At 38.9% G+C, this 21881-nt stretch overlaps 1 protein-coding gene and 1 pseudogene across 1 annotated transcript; both read left to right on the top strand.

Annotated features, from left to right (window-relative positions):
- Window positions 1-4281: 4281 nt before the first annotated feature.
- LOC122981264 lies at window positions 4282-9520 on the top strand (annotated as a pseudogene).
- A 1326-nt stretch (window positions 9521-10846) lies between these two features.
- kiss1 (KiSS-1 metastasis suppressor) lies at window positions 10847-14496 on the top strand. The gene is made up of 2 exons (XM_044349695.1): window positions 10847-10961; window positions 14202-14496. Exons 1-2 carry the CDS (start codon window positions 10874-10876, stop codon window positions 14423-14425), a joined length of 312 nt encoding a protein of 103 aa, XP_044205630.1. The 5' UTR covers window positions 10847-10873; the 3' UTR covers window positions 14426-14496.
- Window positions 14497-21881: the final 7385 nt, after the last annotated feature.

The following is a 21881-nucleotide window of genomic DNA, read 5'->3' as shown; positions in this document are numbered from 1 at the left end:
GCTAGAGAGTGGATGAGGAGAGCAGGCAGTGGTAGCGAAAAAGCCGGTGGATGAAAGGAATAAAATGTTATTTTCTGATTGTTTCATGGTGATTACAAATAAACATGCCCACACTCCTGTGGAGGTGCGCCACAATGCCGGATAATGGTGCCGCAGCCGCTAATTGCATATCATACATGTATCGTGGGAGTAAAATAGAATTGCTGTAGTTTTAAAAATTTTTCCATATGATTTCATGTATGAAAAGACCCAAAATGAACACTGTAAGCAGACTACTGGATTTCTATAAGCAAATTATTTAAACAGCATTTGTATAGGAATGATTCTGTCCCAAGCTTTTCTGATCCATATAAGCCATTGATCTCTTTAACCGTGATCACTATAAGCGGTTTCCACTGTACTGTATTTGTCTGTTAGAACTAGCTTTACAAGTACTGCTGCTGTCTGTCTACATTGTATATAAGGTTAGAGTGATAAGTCAAACTAGAGGCCTTGGTTTTGAAAGAATTACCAAAGCAGAAAGTACTTACCAAAAATTGCGCAGTTAATGACTTAAAAGTTCATATTGTTGAAAAACACAAAAGTTCAGAACTACATCACCCTTGGCCCGTTTTTTCCATCACTATTGTAGTCACCAGGCAAAATTAGTATTCCCTTTTTTCAAAGTGCTTCTGACTTTGGCTTTGTATACACTCCTTGCACATGAACAAAGAAGCCAAAATGTATATTATTTACTGAATGTATCAAGTCACTATTTTCAAGTCACTAGCAAGTCACTATTTTACAATTCCTCATGAGCTTAATTGCCACTAATTTATAACTCACTCCATTGCTAGAATCATGTGTTTCAGTGCTAGTATAATGCATTATAGTGCATTATTATTCCATGGATTGTATACCTCACCTTATAAAACACCAAGGGCAGTCCTACCTGTTTTCAACACTTTCCTCTTCTGTGATGCTTCTAAGTAGTTAGCACTGTTCCTTCTGGCTATTGCCTTTGGCTCCATTTACGCAGGGATACACTGCTTGGGAGAAATGAAAAGATCTTACTAGGATTCAGGAGGACAGAGGGAATGCATGCAGGTTGAAGAGATCTATAAATAAATCCAGATCTCTTTGTCCAGTTATTGAATTTATTTGCTAAGGTTTTCTTGAGGACGTTTTAATGAACAATGACCAAAGTATGAAAACATTACCAAATTGTTATAACTGGAACTGTCCTTTATCAGATTTCAGGTATACTGTAGAATATATGGAATCATTTGTGGCTGGTGTTCAGTGGACAATCTGGCCAGTGTTGTATGAGTGTTGATAAGTGCACTTGCTCATGGTCATTAAAATACGGAATGATTTTGCTTGAAAAAATTACAAAGTGAAAACCCCTCATTATTCCTGTTCTGCTTCTATTTGAACAATGAATCTGTGTTTCATGGCTGTATTACATATTAAAAATATAAATATGCAAAGGGTCTGAGGATATACAAGACAAATTATTTTTCTTCAGTTACAGAAAATGCACATCTCTCCAGTGTATATTTTTAGTAATCTGTTTCTTCTGTTGCTCAGCCCACTTCACTGTGTGCTGAGTGTTTATTGCCATGACCTCCAGGCCTTTGTCTTGACCACAAACCTCATTTCATGTCTATTATAGAAAAACCAAAGTAGTGACCAAACTCAATCTGTGTGTGCACATATGAATCAACATTTTGGAATTTTACTAATCTTTGTAAGACCAATAGAAGAGGTGAATGAACAGGAAGGAAATCATGAGCAATATGTGTGTCTGTGTATGTGCATGCATATTGGTGCATATGTGGTGGCACCACACACCAACCAGTGAACAGTGATGATGACGCAGGAGGTGTCACCCTATAAATGAGACTTTTTGCTCAGGAGGGGGGGTGTGGGTGTCAGTCAGCGCAACTGCCAGCTTTCAGCACACAGGTAAGACCAGAGCATCACATTTCATCTCCACTCATGTTCTGTTTGTATCTCCAGGAGGTCTTTGGTTGATGATGTGAGGATGTGGATACTTTGATTAAAGTTCTCACAGTCCCAACACCAGTGTGCGTGTGTGTGTGTGTGTGTAAGTAACTTATGCATCTGTATTCTCATACAGGCCAATGTCTACATTACAAACAGTGGTCATAGTCAAAAACATCAGTAGTAATTGTTTTGTGGTTAGACCAGCGAACAGCACGTGGTTGTTTCGAAGGATCAACAATCATAATGGAAAGTACATCATTAGCAAGCTACTGGAGCTTGGACTAGTGGCATATGAACGTGTGTCTATGACTGGATGGGAAGAAAGTCCTTGGGAATGAGGCAGGAAGCTGTTGTCACTCAGTGAATGGCAAAAAAAGAAAACCAAACTCTTGGTTCTTTTTTTCCTGATCCTTAGCAAAGTAGATGTAATTATTGGCCAGGGTACTGTCAGAATAAAGGGTCATTGGCAACCTTACTGTATTGTATTTCATGTTATGTATTTCATGTTGTAAGCATGGGAGTGTGATGTTGTTAGAGATGTTAGAAGTACTGCCCTTGTGTTTTCTGAACATTTAAGCATGAACTATTTATAATATGCATGACACTGGTATGTACAATTTAACCTAATCAGTGTTTCCAGCAATGGAAATCAGAAGGTACTTTGACCTGATGATGGTACTAGATGAAAACTCACCAAAGCTCACAAGAACCATGAATGTCAGACTGCATCAACAGTCATGAAATGTCAATTTCAGTTCAATTTAAAATAGTCTGATATTTTTCATATAGGGACAAAAAGCTTTATTTTATATATTTATCATTTTTTTGTAAAAATGCCATCATTTTCCCATCAGGTCTATGACTAGGAGTAAACTTGTTGGTATCAGTCATAAAAACAAGTCACCCTGTCTTAAGCAAAGCATTTAGATACTTTGCTTAAAGGACCAGTGTCTAGGATTTAGTGGCATCTAACAGTGACGTTGCAGACTGCAACCGACTGAATACCACTCCCCCTCCCCTTCCAAGCATGTAGGAGAACTTACAGTGGCTGTGAAATTCATGGCAGGCTCCGTGGAAAGGGACATGCTCCCTATGTAGATATAAAGGGCTCATTCTAAACAAACAAACACAATGATTCTTAGTTTTAGGTGATTATACACCAATGAAAACATGCGTATGATTATTGTATTCCATTTCTGCCAATTGAGCCCCCTAAATCTAGTTTGGTAGCTAAATCCCAAAGTCAAAGCCTAAGATATAGCTGTACATTCCAAACAAGAGCATGGACGTAAACAGGCACTGCTGAATTATTGATCAAAAAATAGTCAAGTTTTTCATCTCTGCGGGGTATGTTGGTGCTGAGGTCAAAGCTACATGTTCCCCAGCAACCAGTGTCCAGCTGCACTCAGTCAGAATCTGTGTGTGGACTGGTCCATGTTAAAGGAAAGGGACAGGACAAGTAAGGGTTCAGTACATAAATATTGAAGTCATTGAGTTTAATTTTCTTCCAAATTATCTGATTGTGACATATTATGCTGTCTTAGGAAATGCCCTCCACAGAAAAAGAACAGTGGTCTGTTTAAAACATTAAAACCGACAAATGTTTACGTGTCTGGGAGACTGGGAGACTCTTGGCAGTTTGATATGAAATGCAAGGCTAGGATCATGTGACTGATGGAAACAGCCAAAGGTGTCAATAGGAGATTTTATAATAAAAGTCATGAAGTTATATGTATGTATGATGTATGTGTGTATGTGTGTGTGTGCGTGTGTATATACAGTACTGTGCAAATGTTTTAGGCACTAAAAGTAAAGTGAGAATGCTTACGAAAAGTTGAGTAAACAGCAGAAACCTAAATGAAATCAATATTTGCTGTGAGCAGCTTTGCCTTTAAAACAGCAGCAGTCCTCCTCGGTACACTTTAACACAGTTTTTCATGGTAACTTGCAAGTAGGTTGTTGTAACCATCCTGGAGAAAGAATGTTCTTCTGTGGATTCATTATTTAGGCCATGTCAGGTGCTTCTTCATGTAATCCCAGATTGACTCCATGATGTTGAGATCAGGGCTCTGTGGGGGCCATACCATACCATCTGTTGCAGGACTCATCATTCTTCTCGTTGCTTGATGATGCTAAATAGTGAAGCTTTTGAGTTTTCACCAAAAGCCGTTGTCATGGCAACACATTGTTCGCCACAAAATACAAAGCTGTTTTTAAGGGGCTAGACATGCTTGAAAACTTTGTACACACATGATAGGTCTTCAAGTCTGTAATACTGTGTAGGTGGTGGGCATGGGTGTGGCAGAATGGCTCAACAGCGCCCCCTATAATATTTCAACAAAGCAGCCCCTGCGCCATGTTAAACCTACATGTATGAAAATCGGTACACACATGTATCATGCCAGGGCGCACAAAAAAGTCTCTTGGATCCATAGCTTAAACCCAACAGGAAGTCAGCCATTTTGAACTTAGTGGTCGATTTTGGTGATTTTGCATGCCTTGTATTTTAACAAACTCCTCCTACAGAAGTAATCATAATGACTTCAAAATCAGAGTGTCATCTTATTGTCAAAAGTCAAAAGTTATCAAAATCTTGAGTTTTTGCTAAATGCCCTTGCCGTGGCAATGCTGTAAACTTTGACGTTTCACCATGAAACAGGAAGTTGTTGTAGCTTGAATGTACATTGTCCAACCTGCACCAGATTTCTCCTGCTTGATAAGAATCCTGTCCTGAAGATGTCTACACGTCAATATTGAGTCATAGTCAGAGCGCAGCCTACTGGCAAGAGGAAGTCAGCCTTATATGACAAACATCATCTGATTCACATGAAATTTTCAAGGCGTGGTCTACAGTTGATATACAGCAACATGCTAGAGAACACTTAATATGTGTTCTCTAGCACCACATAGTGGACACAGGAAATGATATTTAACTCCTTCGTGCAATGTTCCATAAGAGACCGGTCCTGAATGCATCTGCATGCCTACAAAAAAAGCCCTTTAACTGCGCTACACCCCGACATGCGCACGGGTGCAAGGGCCCGATCATTGCTGCTTGCAGCTTTAATTTAGATCTGTTTTTACACACCAAGGTATTTGCTGACACGCCAGACTCACAGTGCGTTCACACGTACAGATACAAAATAGATGGCGGTATCTGGGCTCTCATGTAACTAGTTGTTTTGGTTTGTGTGTTGAGCATGTAATTTACATTCTACATGACATGACATACATACATTAGGAAACAGAAAGCTGTTGCTTGAATGCTTCAGAATAAAAGCCTTACACCTCTTGGCTGGTAAAGGCTTTATTGTAAGGGAGTGACAGGAAGAGTAATGTGTATTAGTTCGTTTATCATTGCCTGATTGTTCATTGAGATGAGTGGGTAATTTGGTGAAGATTATACTATATACAGTTAAACACTGAGGAATCAGAGCAACATCTTGTCATTCATGACTGTTTATGGAAACCCACAAATCATTCAAAATAAAGGTGTTTTTTTGCTTTGATGTACAGTGGAAACCGCTTATAGCGATCATGTCCGTCCAAGTCAAATTGATCACTGTGAGCGGATGATTATTATAACTGATTTTGTTTCTTTTTCTTAATTTCTCACACAGATTACCATCTAATTGACATTTGTATATTATTACATGAATATAAACTAATGAAATGGACAGCTTCGCTATTTTCTGTATTTTATTGACTGTTTCAAAATACAGAACAGCTGTTTCAAACGCTTGTTGTTTCACTGCTGCATCTCATTGGGTTGTTTTTGGCAATTTGTCATAAGCTTCAAGGAGACTATGTTTTTCAATGAGATAAAATGACTTTCTCCCGTCATGATTTCACTGTGCATGCACCACCAGCCTCAGGTAACTAGTGAAGTGCAAAAATGAACGAACAAATCTTTTTGAACGAATCTTTTTAGTGTCCGGTATGTACCGGGTCAGCGGTGGTGGCGAGACTGAGAGGAAGAAAACATTATTTTCTGATTGTTTCACAGCGGTTACAAATAAAGATGCCCACAACCGCACCCCGCACCTCCCCATAACCCTGTGAAGGTGCACTGCGACGCCTGATAATTGTGCTATTAAGTGAATTATTTAAACAGCATTAGTACAGGAATGATTCTGTCCCAAGCTTTTTGATCCATATAAGCAGTTGATCACTGTAACCATGATCACTATAAGCAGTTTCCACTGTATTTCAGGTTTATTCTTAACATGCCAAAAACTAGAAGTGGAGAAGAATCAGTACTGATGATCAAGGAAAATATCAATTACACCCAATGCTGCCTGGAATTACTGTACTCTTACTAAGAAACCTGTGTAAAATCAAATGATCACAATTTAACAGAAAACTTGAGCTAGGTATAATTCCACATTAGGAATACTGCTTTATTTCCGGGCAAAAGGAAGAATGTGTGTGTGGGGGGATCAATAGGGATTCACAGCTCATTTTTGCCTGAGAGCCCCCTAGCAGCTAAAACTGGCCTTGAATGTGGTGTAATTATTTTGGGTTTCCTGTGTGATGTTTGATGTTTCCTGAATGTGCATTCAATAGTGAGTCCACTGCTGTGTCTGTTGCCCGCAACCAGAGTCCATTAAAACACGTCATCTGATGGCTGCAGTCTAAAATATACATTTACATTCAGTTACAGACTTTCATATCATAAAATAACTAATAATGTTTGTTTTGTATTCAGGTTTATTTACATTTTTTGACATATTTTGTTTTGTAGATGAGTGTGCACATTGAGTAAATTCTGCACTGTCAACACTTAATTTCTTAAGTTTGTCTGGCCTCTACAATGCACAAGATATGACTGATGCAATAGGCCTTTTTCACAGAAGACATTTTGAGATTGAATTAAGTAGGCTATTTTATTATTATTGGGTAGTCTAAATAGTTACAGGACTGCAGCCATGGTCTAAAATTCATAATATCCATAACAATGATTTGGGCAACCAAAAAATTGGTTTCAAAATGTTTTATTGTCTGTACAGCTCTCATTGTTTTAAAGAGAGTATTGGGCACCAGTCTGACACCGGCGCACAAGCCACCCTCAAGTGTCATTATTAGACACCATGAGACATCTATATAAGGTGAAATTTTCCTTCTTAGGAGGGGGCAGATACTGCACTAGTTGCTCTAAGTGTGGAATATTGCCTCAGATGGGTCTACATTGGATTTAGTTGAAAGCCCAGTACATCACTATACGGATGCCAAAGGTTCCCTTGAGTAACACTTTATATTAAGGTGCTTGTAATAAGCATTAGTTAATAGGTAATAAGGCCCTTATAAGTCCTTATAAGATGCTTATTAACATTATTATGTGTCAATAAGACTACATAAGTGTTAATAATATAGACCTAGGGAGGCGCCTACACCCTTGGTGGACATTACTGTCTTTCAGAGGCTGTAGCGGCTTCAGTTTTAAAACTAGAGTGAAGATACAGGTATCATATGAAACCTGACAACCTAAGGTTCCAACTGTGTCATGCTAGCTTGTTGCTCCAAAGTTAAAAAGCTAAATTTTGGTGAGGGAAGACCTGGAATGGCCATTTTAAAAGGGGTCCCTTGACCTCTCACCTCAATATATCTGAATAAAAATGGGTTCTATGGGTACCCATAAGTCTCCTCTTTACAGACATGCCCACTTTATGCTAATCCCATGCAGTTTTGGGCAAAAACCATGCAGTTTTTTGCATGCAGTATACATGCGATATTTTCTCTTATTCTAAATATGGTGTATTTGAATATTTCTGCATACTGGGGAACCTAAACAGTCTTGGAATTTCATAAATTGGTATGACTGGAAAGCTGAGATTCTTGTGGATTCAATGAGCCCAATTGTAATTATGTGTGATGATGTTAAGCCCCATAGTAGCCATTTCATTGTAGTTAGATTATTTTTTGAAACTTGACCTCACTGTATAAAATGACAATGGTAAATTGACAATAAGGGGGTTTCTCAGCAATTTCCAGAACAGAAGTGTTGCCATACAATCTCTGGAAAAAGCAATTCTTATAGAAATCTCCAAATGTCAAGTTTTTGATATCATGAATTTTTCTATAGTGATCCTCAAGGTTTTGGTGTATTAGTGTGGTATTTTGGAGGGATTTTTGACCATTTTTTATCAATTGTCGAGTGGTCACAAATGGTTAAATTTTGCACCAAATCTGTGTAACAAATGGTATGAAGCCAAAATTTTTTTTTTAACCAATACAGAGTATAATGTAATTTTACTTTGTTAAATAGATGTGTATACTTTGTGCCCTAAACATCAGGGACACCTTCCTAATATTGTACTGTAAGCCCTTTTTTACAGACCATGTCTAAACTGCCTAAAGGCTTATTATAACCTGTCTCCTCTCCTCTCCACTCCTCTCTTAACTGTCTATTGTGGTCAATGTTTCATTGTGTTGTCTTTATACAGCATCAAGAAACACCAACATAAGAAATGATGGGCCATCCTCTGTGGCCTCTGTCGAGTCAGCTTCTGATTTGTCTGGGTTATCTGAGTCAAGTAACTCATCCTCTACTGACTCCTCCTCAGACTCTTCAAGCTCCTCAGCCTCAGCAAAAATAAGAGGAAGAGGAAGAAATCAAATAAGAACATGAAGACAAAGAAGAAGGGAAAGAAATAAACAAGGCAGAAAGGAAGCAAAACGGACACACAGAGCTGTGTTTCAAGGGGTAATTTATGTTAATCATTTAAAACTAAAAATTGATTATTAACAGCTATTTTGGGTTTAGTGAACTGAACTTAATATGATCCGAATAATTTAACCATATCCGATTACTCCTTCAGTGTCTTGACTGGTTTGGCAACATCTGGGGGGTCAGCCAAACCAGTCAAGACACTAGGGATGTAACTGGATTCAGATACATTATTTGGAATTGATAGATAATGTGTTCTAAATGAATCTTGCATCCCAACTGTGCAAGCAAGCTGAGACACTGTTGCAGCTTTGTTTGGCTATGGCTGCTGAATGCTGTTAGTTAGCATTGCATCGTTAGTTTACGTCATGAAAGTTTTAGGTGAGTGAATGAAAAATAAGATCCTTTGTCACAGAGGCTAATACCTAGTTTACTTCTTCAACATCTTAAGCACATGGTCCAGAGCTAACTGCATGTTACCGGAAAGTATTGTGGGCCTACAAGAAGAAGAAATCCATGGCTGCTGCTTGCAAAACGGTGGGAGTGGATTGCAACACAATTGCCATGAATGCAGCAATTGCAGAACTCGCTATTACTGCAACTCAAAAGTATGCCGAGTTCAAAGATCAGCATACAAGAAAGCACAAGCTCAGTGATTTTGCTCGAAAGTGTCTAGATGCCATTCGTGGCAGTACAGGTATTGACGATGCAGTTCAGGCCCTTAAGAAATCAGGGAAACTGGTGGGAAGGGGAATTTTTGAATTGCTTTTGGAAGGGGAAAAGTTATTCAGTGAAATTGAGTTGACATTATGCTGAATCACTCCTGATTTGTTCCCCTACTATTCCCAGTGTTGCATCATTTAGCAGCATGTTGCTTGTCTTTGTGGACCAGTCATCAGAATATCTCACAGATATGGCCAGTAATTGTCAATTAATAACAACTTTGATGCTGGTGCATCCCACTCTGTAATTCTTCCAGTGATTGTATATGATTGTATCTAATAGACTTAGCGCTGAATGTTTGGATTGCCAATGTTTCATCCATGTTGACAGAGACTAGCTGATGTGCAAAACAGCAGCTGCTATGCATTGATACATTATAAATATATCAATAGAAATGTTTAAACATTGTTTAATGGGATTTTTAAAAAGTTTTTTAAAAATTAAAACCTACCTAATTTTTTGTTAAAATTGCACTACTTTTGCACCATCGCACTATAGTGATGTTTTATATCACATTTTCAGAATGTCTTTTACAATATACAGTTTATCTCAATGTTAAAAGATACCGTAATTGCACTAATAATTGTACTATGTTTTTTCAAAGGCTTATTTGCAGCTATGTTTTATAGAACGTTCTCTTTGTGGTTGCATTTATATGAAAGTGATGAAAACTTTAAAAAAAAAAATTGTCTTAAAGTGTGTTTTTGTGCTTCACTGCTAAAATATTGTATTTATATGTAATTTTTTATTCACATTTTATCAACCTTTATAACATATAGTGCTCATTCCACCTAGAGCTACAAAAGCATAGTTAACAGCTAATTAATGAATAATAAAGTTTTTTCAACCTTAATAAAGCAACAGAAAAAAGCTTTGTAAAGGTTTAACAATGACATAATAGGTAAGTTAGTTAAACTCAATTAATGTGTTTTTAATGCTATTATAAACAATTATGAGAAACTCAAAAGGCTTTTATTAACATTCTTAAGCATCCTATAAACTGTTAAAAGGTTTCTTATAAATGCTTATAAATGTCTTATGATCTAACAATAAATGTGTTAATGATGTTAATATTAACACTAGTTTTATTAACAAAATGTCAATAAAAATCTTACAAGGACTTATAAGGGCCTTATTACCTATTAACTAATGCCATCATGTCCTTAATATAAAGCATTACCATACCTTGTGTGTCTGCATGAGACGCCAGAGAGGTGTGACAAAGCATCAGTATTTGACGACCTGGGATGAGAAAGTGTTGCATAGAACTATTGACATGCTGCAGAGAGACGCTTCCTGTTGGTGTTAGGGGCGGTACTTGACGCACATCATACATGGTGTGGCTGTGGTGTTTTCAGCTTTACTGGGACACTTAAAGTCAGGATATGTTTTGCAAATTTAGTTATTTTGTGTGATATTGACTGTCTAGTGTTTATTTCCATCATTTCTGTCTACTTGCAGAGGAACTTCAGCAGCTCTAACATACTGTCTGTCATGATGCTACGACTCGTTCTGATGATGGCTGCTTTGTCAACAGAGGTCTACACCACCAACAGTCTTAAATCCACCTACTATAGAGAAGGTATAATCAGTGTTTTGAAGGCTTGTAAAAGCATTATGCAAATACAGATCAATGCATGACCCTGGATTATATTCTGTCAACATATCATTAGTACAGTAGTGGTCAACCACATTGCCGCTGGATGTGGCAACTGTGGCTCAGGAGGTAGAGCGCGTCATCCACTAATCTTAAGATTGGCGGTTTGATTCCCGGCTCCTCCAGTCCACATATCAAAGTGTCCTTGGGAAAGATATTGCTCCTGATGGCTGCGCCAGCACCCTGTGTGGTAGCTTGCCACCATCAGTGTGCGAGTGTGAGCATGAATGGGTAAATATGGCTTGTAGTGTAAAAGTGCTTTGAGTGGTCAGAAGACTAGAAAGGTGCTATATATGTGCAGTCCACTCACAAAGCTTTGGCTAGGGCTCATAGAGTCATGAAGTCATGTCCGGTTATCCTGTGTTCCACTAGCTTCTGTAACTCAGTGTGATCTGTCATGTAGCATTTCTTTGCTACATGAGACTCGACACTCGACTGTCCTGCTGTTATTACAGACACGTCAGAACTTACCACAGACACTTAACTGTCCTGCTGTTATTACAGACATGTCAGAACTAACCATAGCCACTTAAGTGTCCTGGAGTCTCATTTATAACTGTTACATATGCACAGAATGGGGCCTGTAAGAGGGATACACCACTTCCCATGCAAAAGTTGTGATCTATAAAAATAAATTTGATGGGAGAATGTGTGCACCTGTACGTAAACTCTGATCCATGCATACATTCGGGGAAATTGGCGACATAGATGGTGAGGTAGTGAACTGAAGCTGGATTGCATAATAATCCTCTCACACATTTAATTTCACTTCATATCAAACATATATTATAGATCCACGTTATCATAAACATTCAAACCAGCAGTGTTATCTGTATTTGAGCTTGTAGTGAGTCATAACTATTCCATAAGCACCTTTCAATTTGTAGATATAAGCCAAATCAAATGTTAAATCAAAGTCTGCTCAATATTTCACCAGTGCTGTCTCACCTGGAGCGCAGAGGAGAGGGTCAGCTGTGCAGCAGCACAGCAGCTGCTGAAATGAATGATGCCAGGATGTGGCAGGTGTCAGGATTCAGGAAAGTCTGGCTTGCATTTCCCCAATACTGAGCGTGAATTTACTAATTCCTTTTCACCTCATCCACGTTATCTGATGTATTATAATCTTGGTTGTAGAAATCCAAGATGACAACAAATAATTTAAACAAGCGTAACTTAAAAATAATTGCAGAATAAAGCGCTTATAGATTTATAATAATATCCTCTAATACTGTGCATACAGACGGATGACAAATTAAAGGAAAAACCAGTACAGGCCTGAATGCGTGACCCCTACACTGAGGGGATCCGGTGGCTCTGTAATGCTTTGGGAGGTATTTTGCTGGCATGGTTTGGGTCCACTTGTTCCCTTAGAGGGAAAGGTCACTGCAAAGTTGTTCTGAGTCATCACCTTTATCCTATGATGAAACATTTCCATCCTGATGGGAGTGGTCTCTTCCAGGATGACAATGTCCCAATTCATAGGCCGTGAGGGGTCACTGAATGGTTTGATGAGTATGAAAATGATGTGAATCATATGCTATGGCCTATACAGTCACCAGATCTCAACCCAATTGAACACCTATGGGAGATTTTGGACTGACATGTTAGACAGCGCTCTCCACCACCATCATCAACACACCATATGAGGGAATATATTTTTGAAGAATGGTGTTCCTCAGCCTTGGCATTGATTCTACTTGAACTCTTTTGGAGGGATGAAAAATATAAATATCGAATTAGATTCTTAAAAAAAACAAAAAACTACTGTCTATATCTAAACATATTAAGTTAACACTGCATACTGTTGAGGCTCTGTTCCAACACTGGACTTTTATTTTAGAAATGTCAATGTGATTTTGAATTAGGTTTTCCTACTTCTGGAACAGAACCCAGATGTTTTACAGCCAAACATACAATCGATCTTCTTAGAACATAAAATGAGTTCGAAAAAAATCAAGTTGGGGCCCAAACAAGAGTAACATGTTTAAAGTGTGAGCTGTTAACACAGCCAGTGTAGATAGCTGTAGTGACATCAGTGGATGACTAAACTACTGTACAGCAGCTGAAATACAAATTAAATAGATGAGTGTGTTTCCTGATGATTTTCCTGCATTAGAATTGGCCAGAGTGTCTCATCCATCATCACTGATAATGCTTCCTTACTGACAGGGCTCCACATATTTTCATGATGGTTATGCTCCAAGAAATTCACTACTTCTCTTGATGGTAAATGGTAAATGGGCTGTACTTGTATAGCGCCTTTCTAGTCTTCCGACCACTCAAAGCGCTTTTTACACTATGAATCACATTCACCCATTCACACACATTCATACACTGAACGGGTACAGGGGCTACCATGCAAGGTCCCAACCTGCCCATCAGAGGAAATCATTCACACACTGATGGCACAGCTATCAGGAGCAATTTGGGGTTAAGTATCTTGCCCAAGGACACATCAACATGCGGACTGGAGGAGGTGGGAATCGAACCGCCAATCCTCCAATTAGTGGACGACCCACTCTACCTCCTGTTTATCTTATCTCCTTATGTTTATCTTTTTTGGTTTGAGAATTAGCTTTGGGGATTTGTGGGTGCTATTGGGAGAAATAAGAGAATTTAAGTACTTTTAATGTTTTATCAATTTACTTTGGTTAACCAACATTAAAACTGACAAGCTTTGGAGTCCTTCTCATAAGCATTTATGAATAAGTTGACTTACACATTGTCTTCTCTGGATGTGTAGCGAAAGGAGTGTGTAGAAGAGCAGCAGCAGGTTCAGTCCTCTGTCAGTAGATGTGTCCCAAATCCAAACTACACACTAATTCTAAGCAGGTCCTGAATATGTAGTGTGTTCACACTGGAAAGGTGACAAAATTAAGTATACTCAAAGCAGTTAGTATGTATACTAAAAGCTGTTGATGGACACTATTATCTCACAATATGATGCACAAAGGAAATGGAGGAGCTGTTCACAGTTGAACAAAATCAAACGTAATAGTGCATGGTTGTGTTTAGACATATATGGTGATTGTATTGATAAGGTCTGTGTTGATCAAAATAGAAGTAATCAGACAACTGAAACACATGGCTGAAACACTTTCTGTGTAGACAAGCTGTAAGTTAAATTGTTTGAAGTCAGACATCTTTCTCTTGTTTGTCTTGCAGACCAGGTCATACTCAAAGCTCTGAGAGATTTAAGCCATGTATCAATACTGCAATCATCAATGTCTTCCGGGAATTTACCTGCTGATAAGGTCCATTCAGCTGATAGAAAGTTTCCCAGGACAGGATGGTGGATCCCAAAGGTTGTCCTACAACAGACTGTCAAGAAACGTCAAGACATGTCCTCATACAACTTCAACTCATTTGGTCTACGTTATGGAAAATGACTGATGTCTGTTGTTATCCTATGTTAGATCTGATATTTTCACTGACTGTATTTTATTTAATTTATACATTCATAGGGGGAAAAGAAAATAACTGTCACTGTTAAAGTCTCAATAAAAAATTTCAGTGAATGATTGTAAAAGAATTACTTTTGTGTCACCCAATACAAAAGAAAGACAACTATACAACCCAAAACCAGATTCAAATACAGATTACCAACGATGATGCAATGTTTTTTTCTCCTCAATGAACAAAGTGGAGAGACTATTCCATTTTACTGTGGTTACATGAGATTAGAAAAATAAATAGACAGGACAAAATAATAATAATAATAATAATAATAATAATAATAATAATAATAATAATAATAATAAAACAAAACATGTGCACAGACATACAGCTACAGACATATACAGTGGGGTCCAAAAGTCCGAGACCACATTGAAAATCTCTAATATTGTCACATAAACCTGGAATTAATCAGATTAATAATCAGGTTTGAGAATTCAGAAACATTTAAAAACACAAGTTATGACATGTAAAATGAAAAAGAAATATTTAAGATTCTGCACTACTTCTAGATCAGCATTCAAATTTAAGCAAATTTGTGGCACTTAACTCCTTTGTACAAAAGGTCAGATTTCCTTGAGTTGTATCCCTTCCACTGAAGCATTCGTTCCAATGACACTCAAGTGGATTTGATTTAAGTAATTCAACTCGCAGCCAGTTGTTGTAAATGCTACTGTTATATTATACTGTTACTTGTTACAAATGCCCCCCAGATACCACTAGTTTTTCACAGGGTGGGCATGTCACAGATACGTGGTGTCGACAGTGTCGTCATAGGCGTGCACAGAAAGTTGGTTGTCCATATGGGTGTATTTCTCTACACTGAGCTGAAATGAAACAAGTGCACAAAAATTAGGTAAATAAATATTATATAAATATTATATAATATTATATAATAATAAATAAATATTATATAATATTTATTTGCCTAATTTTTGTTATTTATATACCACACATAAATAAATGTATGCCTTATTGTTGGATAGATGGACCAATCACACTATCTTAAAAACAAATCAGTCTATATTGTCTTCAATATACAGTGGTATGAAAAAGTTTAGGCACCCCTGACAATTTCCATTATTTTCATTTATAAATCATTGGGTGTTTGGATCATTTCATTTTGATCAGTCAAATAACTGATGGACACAGCATTATTTCAGTAGTGAAATGAGGTTTATTGGATTAACAGAAAATGTGCAATATGCATCAAAACAAAATTAGACAGGTGCATAAATTTGGGCACTCCAACAGAAAAATCACATTAATATTTAGTCGAGCCTCCTTTTGCAAAAATAACAGCCTCTAGACGCTTCCTATAGCCTCTAATGAGTGTCTGGATTCTGGATGAAGGTATTTTGGACCATTCCTCCTTACAAAACATCTCCAGTTCACTTAGATTTGATGCTTGCCAAGCATGGACAGCGCGCTTCAAATCATCCCACAGATTTTCAATGATATTCAGGTCTGGGGGCTGGGATAGCCATTCCAGAACATAGTACTTTTTCCTCTACATGAATTCCTGAGTAGATTTTGAGCAGGGTTTTGGGACGTTGTCTTGTTGAAATATCCAGCCCCGGCGTAACTTCAACTTTGTGACTGACTCTTGAACATTATTCTCAAGAATCTGCCGATAATGAGTGGAATCCATGCAACCCTCAACTTTAACAAGATTCCCAGTGCCGGCACTGGCCACACAGCCCCACAGCATGATGGAACCTCCACCAAATTTTACTGTGGGTAGCAAGTGTTTTTCTTGGAATGCTGTGTTCTTTCGCCACCATGCATAACGTCCCTTGTTATGACTAAATAACTCAGTTTTCATCATTCCATAGGACCTTATTCCAAAATGAAGCTGGCTTGTCCAAATGTGCTTTTGCATACCTCAAGCGACTCTGTTTGTGGCGTGTGTGCAGAAAAGGCTTCTTCTGCATCACTCTCCCATACAGCTTCTCCCCGTGCTAAGTGTGCTGAATTGTTGAACGATGCACAGTGACACCATCTGCAGCAAGATGATGTTGTAGGTCTTTGGAGGTGGTCTGTGGATTGTCTTTGACCATTCTCACCATCCTTTGCCTTTGCCTCTCCGATATTTTTCTTGGCCTGCCACTTCTGGCCTGAACAAGAAACGTGCCTGTGGTCTTCCATTTCCTCACTATGTTCCTCACAGTGGTAACTGACAGCTGAAATCTCTGAGATAGCTTTTTGTAGCCTTCCCCTAAACCATAGTGTTGAACAATCTTTGTTTTCAGGTCATTTGAGAATTATTTTGAGGCCCCCGTGTTGCCACTCTTCAGAGGAGAGTCAAAGAGAAGAACAACCTTAAATACCTTTTCTCATGATTTGATGCACCTGGCTATGAAGTTCAAGGCTTAATGATCTCACCAAACCAATCTTGTGTTCCAATTAATCAGTTCTAAGTAGTTACAGGTGTTCAAATCAACACAATGACAAGGGTGCCCACATTTTTGCACAGCCTATTTTTCACGTCTGATTTAATTTCATACAATTTAATATTGCTACATTACAAATCTTTGTCTGGAAAGTACCCCAGTACTCAGCTTTTAATCGAAAATTAATGGCATGCCAATGTGATCATTTTCTGTGAAGACAGAGTAAATTATTATGCAGCCTCAGAGGGGTGCCTAAACTTTTTCATACCACTGTAGATCAATGTTTGTAATGTAAAAAAATAACAAAACTGACTTATGGGGAATTAATTTGCTCAAACTTAAAGCCAAATCAAGACAAGTTTGACTTATAGATTGATGAATCAGCATTTTGTGTTTCCTAATACCTGAAACTAGATGTCAATCAATCTCGCTGAAGGTTGGTTGGCAAGATGGCGCCAGTGTGTCAGGCAAGCCGTCAGCTGCTCCAACTGTTGTGTGTGTTTCTGCTGTTTCTAACACTTGCTGCACATACTGTCAACACTCTACTGGTGTATGATCACCAAACGCTGCTAGATCTGAGAATCACCGCCAAAAATCTTGTCAAATTTGATCATTATGGGAGAAAAACTGACCCTCATTTCCTATCGGATATCCCGACATACCTCCGCCGCACTCTAGCGCCACCCCCGTGGCAAAAACGGCACCAACGCGAAGTAAAGCCTAGCAGCTGTCTTGTGAGGCTGAGGGCCGGGTTGGTACGTTCTGATCGAGGCGGATATGGAGCTGGGCCTCGCCTGTGTGTCTCTTGACGTTCCCTGGACCCTGTTGCTGCCTGTTTGGTCCCAGTGGCGGGCTCGGATGTGGTGTTCCAGCCCCACAGACCCTGCTCTCCTTGTCTCCGCTGGCGCGGAGTGAATCTGGGGATCCTGCGGCCTCTGTATCGGGCCTCCTCGTCAGCTGTTCACTCTGACCCGCCAGCTCCTGCCAGGTTTGGTCTGGTCAACGCCAGATCACTTGGGAATAAATCATTTATCCTTAAGGATTTCTTCATATCCCAGGAACTGGATTTCCTCTTTATCTCCGAGACTTGGCTGAGTGTTGGTGAGTCCAGTGTCTTCACAGAACTTTTATCTGATGAGTGCTGCTATTTTAATTCTCCTAGGACGTCTGGCCGAGAAGGAGGAATTGCAACTGTTTTTAAGAGTGACTTTAAATGCAAACAGATATCGCTGTCATCCTCCTTCACCAGCTTTGAACTGAGTCTGTTTGAGCTGGGGCATTCTAATACGTGTTGTGTGCTGTGGTTTATCAGCCTCCTAAATACAACAGAGACTTTTTATCAGATTTTTCTGTGTTCTTGGCTGATATTATGCCTAAGTATGACCGGGTCCTTATTGTTGGAGATTGTAATATTCATGTGTGTTGCCCTGAAAATCCTTTTGTGCGGGACTTTTTAAACATCAATGACTCTTTTAATCTTGTGCAGTCTGTGCTTGGGCCTACACATGAACGTGGTCACACACTTGATCTTGTTTTATCTCATGGTTTGCTTGTTTTTAACCTGGAGATATGTGACGCTTTTTTCTCTGATCATATGCCTGTGCTGTTTGAAGCTGCTGTTTGCTGTCAAACAGTTAAACCTTGCGCTGCTGCTCGCACATATCGAGTTATTAACCCTTCCACTGCTGCTCATTTCTCAGATGCCTTCAGTCAAAACTGCGTCATGCCTGAATCTGTGTATGAGGATACAGAGGCTCTTAACTCATGGTTTCTCGACACCTGTCAAACTGCCATAGACATTGCAGCTCCATTGAAGACCAGACAGCATAAAACTAAATCGGGGGCGGAGCCCTGGCTGAATGAAACAACCCGTCAGGCAGGATTGTCGAATAGCTGAGCGAAAGTGGAAAAAGGACAAATTGCAAGTGTCTTTTCAAATGTTGAGGGATTACTGGCGTCATTACCAATCCACTGTGAAAGAGGCTAAAAGAAAATATTTTTCTGATATTGTCCTGTTAAACTGCCACAAGCCTCGTGTGTTGTTTAAAGTGATCAACTCTGCTCTGAATGCACCACAGACTGTTGGAATTGAGGCCTCCCCGGCTGTGTGTGAAAAATTTCTTCACTTCTTCACTGATAAAGTCACTTCTACCAGGGCACTTATTTCACCTCCTGCCATTGACCCTTCAGTGTCTGTCCCCTGCTCTGCTGGGTTGGACACATTTGAGCCTGTGACCCTGCCCTTTTGTTCAGGAGATTGTTGGTCATTTGAAGCCCTCAGGTTCTCCAGATGAAACTGTCCCTCCCCAACTTTTTAAGGAGGCTTTCCAGACTGTTGGACCATCTTTTCTCACAGTTATTAATAGCAGTCTGTCCTCTGGAGTGGTTCCTGTTCATTTTAAACATGCCGTTGTGCAACCTTTGTTAAAAAAAACCTGGGCTGGATCCTACTGTTTTGGCAAATTTCAGGCCTATCTCTAAATTGCCTTTCCTTTCTAAAATCTTAGAAAAGGTTGTCTATTCTCAGCTCATGGACTATTTAAATGAACAATATATTCTTGAGATTTTCCAATCCGGTTTTAAAACATTGCACAGCACAGAATCAGCGCTTTTAAGAGTTTTTAATGACATCTTTTTAGCTTCTGACTCTGGTCACTGTGTTGTCCTTGTACTTTTAGATTTGACTGCAGCTTTTGATACAGTGGACAATGAAATCCTGATTGCTCGTTTGGAGCAGTGGGTGGGCATCAGTGGCACAGCACTTGAATGGTTCAGGTCCTACCTGTCACATCAAACGTCTGTGTCAGCCTTGATGACTCTGTGTCCTCCACTGCTCCCCTCTCATGTGGGAGCAGTGGAGGACACAGAGTACCACAGGGCTCTGTGCTTGGCCCTCTTTTATTTTCCCTCTATCTACTCCCACTTGGTTCAATTCTCAGGAAACATGGCATTTCTTTTCATTGCTATGCAGATGACAGTCAGATCTATGTCCCCCTAAAAAAGTCAGACTCCTACAGTGTTAAGCCATTGCATGAGTGTTTACATGACATTAAAGCCTGGATGTCTCTAAACTTCCTAAATTTTAATGAAAAAAAGACAGAAGTCATGGTCTTTGGTGGCACTTTTGTGATCCCCCTGGTTGATCTGGGTTCTTTGGCACAGTATCACAAGTCAACTGTGCACAATCTGGGGGTGAAAGTGGACACAGACCTGGTGACTCAAAAAATTGGGGAAGACAGGAGGAAAACCAACATGGAATCTTACAACAAACCGCATCAAACTATATCATTGCCCCATCTGATGAAATCGGAGGGGTGGGGGGCAATTTTATATGCCAATAAAACAATTTGCTTGAGTGGTGTAAAGGCTGCTTTAGCATATACATATTGTCTCTAAACAAAGAAGTGCTCATTTTAGCCATGGAGTGGTTCAAATGTGTCATCTTTCCAACAAAATGAAATTCAAATTTACTGTTCTATTGTGACAACAAATTTATGTTCTCATCACATACAGATTAGATATCACATGATTTACACGTGTTTCCTATATATTTTCTTAATATACAGAAATATATAAACTAGCACAAAGCTTATAATGTGATACAGGTTCAGATCAGTACTGAATACAAGAAAGATTGAACACTAAAAACATTCACAGATCTAAAAGTGTAGGTTCACATCAGAAAGTATTAATGCCTGTATCAAATACATGACTTACACACCCTTATCTATATGTACGATATACAAAATATAGTCTACAAAGCTGACATGTTAACACTAGGGGTGTTAACATGAACACAAAACTCACGGTTCGGATTGCATCACGGATTTGAGTCACGGATCAGATCATTATTAGCATCAGCGGGAAAAAAAGGGGGGAGACAAATAAAAAATTTTTTTACATTTGTTCTGTAACACACTTACAGCCAGAAATAGCAAGGAACTTTAAGATGTCCAATGTTTAAATAAAATAAAATAAAATATATAAAATATTCAATGCTCAGTTATTGCAATATGAGGCATGAAACCTTCCTCTTTTAAACAGTGAGTGAAACAGCCTCTATCCACATCATCAAAACTTGATGATAATAAACATTCACCGCTAACGTCAGTTTGCAGCTAGATGCTAATTAGCTGCTGAGCTGCAGCACATTAAACAGCAGGTAAACATAACTCAAATGTCACTTTGGAACGTTAGATGCTGGTTTGATCGTTGCTCTTCAAAATCCCTGTTAGTGACACGTGAAAGTAAACACATTTGTTTACTTTGTCTTAAATGAGATGTTCAATTTTGCAATTAATCCGCAGTTCATATGCCTGCCGAACTGTGGAACACAGTATGGAACACGGATCGACTACAATCTGTTACACCACTAGTTAACACTTGTCATTCTAGTTACTTTAAGCTTATTACTAAATATATGGCTCAGCTTAAAAACGAACTAAAGAAACTGTCAGAAGCAAGCAGCCAGACCTCCTGCACTCATTCACTAATCATACAACATCAACAGGTGACTGAACAACCACTCAATTAAAAATGAATGAATGAGTGAGTCCAGACAGCTCACTGTAACTTCAACAAGCAAACTAACGTTACCCACAACACATTATATGATCTCTGTTGCATTCTTGTTAAGGAGATAAAAAACACAAAAAAGCCACACAGAGACATTTGACCATCAGAGATGAAATTAGCGACCAAAGAGACAGAGAGAGAGAAGCTGTATCTGACTCATGTTATCTGACGTCTTCTTCTTTCTATCATGGAAATGAAGTATTCATGTCATAACATCCATTTATAGCTGTTGGTCATCTTGTTTGTTAGTCAACAGAACTTTATGGCTGCTGCTTAACCAGTCTGATATCATTAGCAACAATGACAAACAAGCTAACTCTCTTGGTTGTTTCTCCGGTTATTTCTCTCTCCAGCCTCCCTGGCACTGGCCTGCTGCTGCTGCACTGCACAGTCCAGATAATTTCTCCCATTAGCTTAACAA

This window comes from Thunnus albacares, chromosome 4 (genome assembly GCF_914725855.1).
Source record: "Thunnus albacares chromosome 4, fThuAlb1.1, whole genome shotgun sequence".
Classification (NCBI taxonomy): domain Eukaryota; kingdom Metazoa; phylum Chordata; class Actinopteri; order Scombriformes; family Scombridae; genus Thunnus; species Thunnus albacares.
Note: the sequence above shows the minus strand (reverse complement) of the source record. Positions and strands in the feature narration are given on the sequence as shown.

What these genes read in the sequence shown, in the direction of transcription:
- kiss1 (XM_044349695.1), top strand. Translation starts at nt 10,874, where the DNA reads ATGATGCTACGACTCGTTCTGATGATGGCTGCTTTGTCAACAGAGGTC. An exon ending in ATCCACCTACTATAGAGAAG is followed by an intron (nt 10,962 to 14,201) that starts GTATAATCAGTG and finishes TTTGTCTTGCAG; the next exon opens with ACCAGGTCATACTCAAAGCT.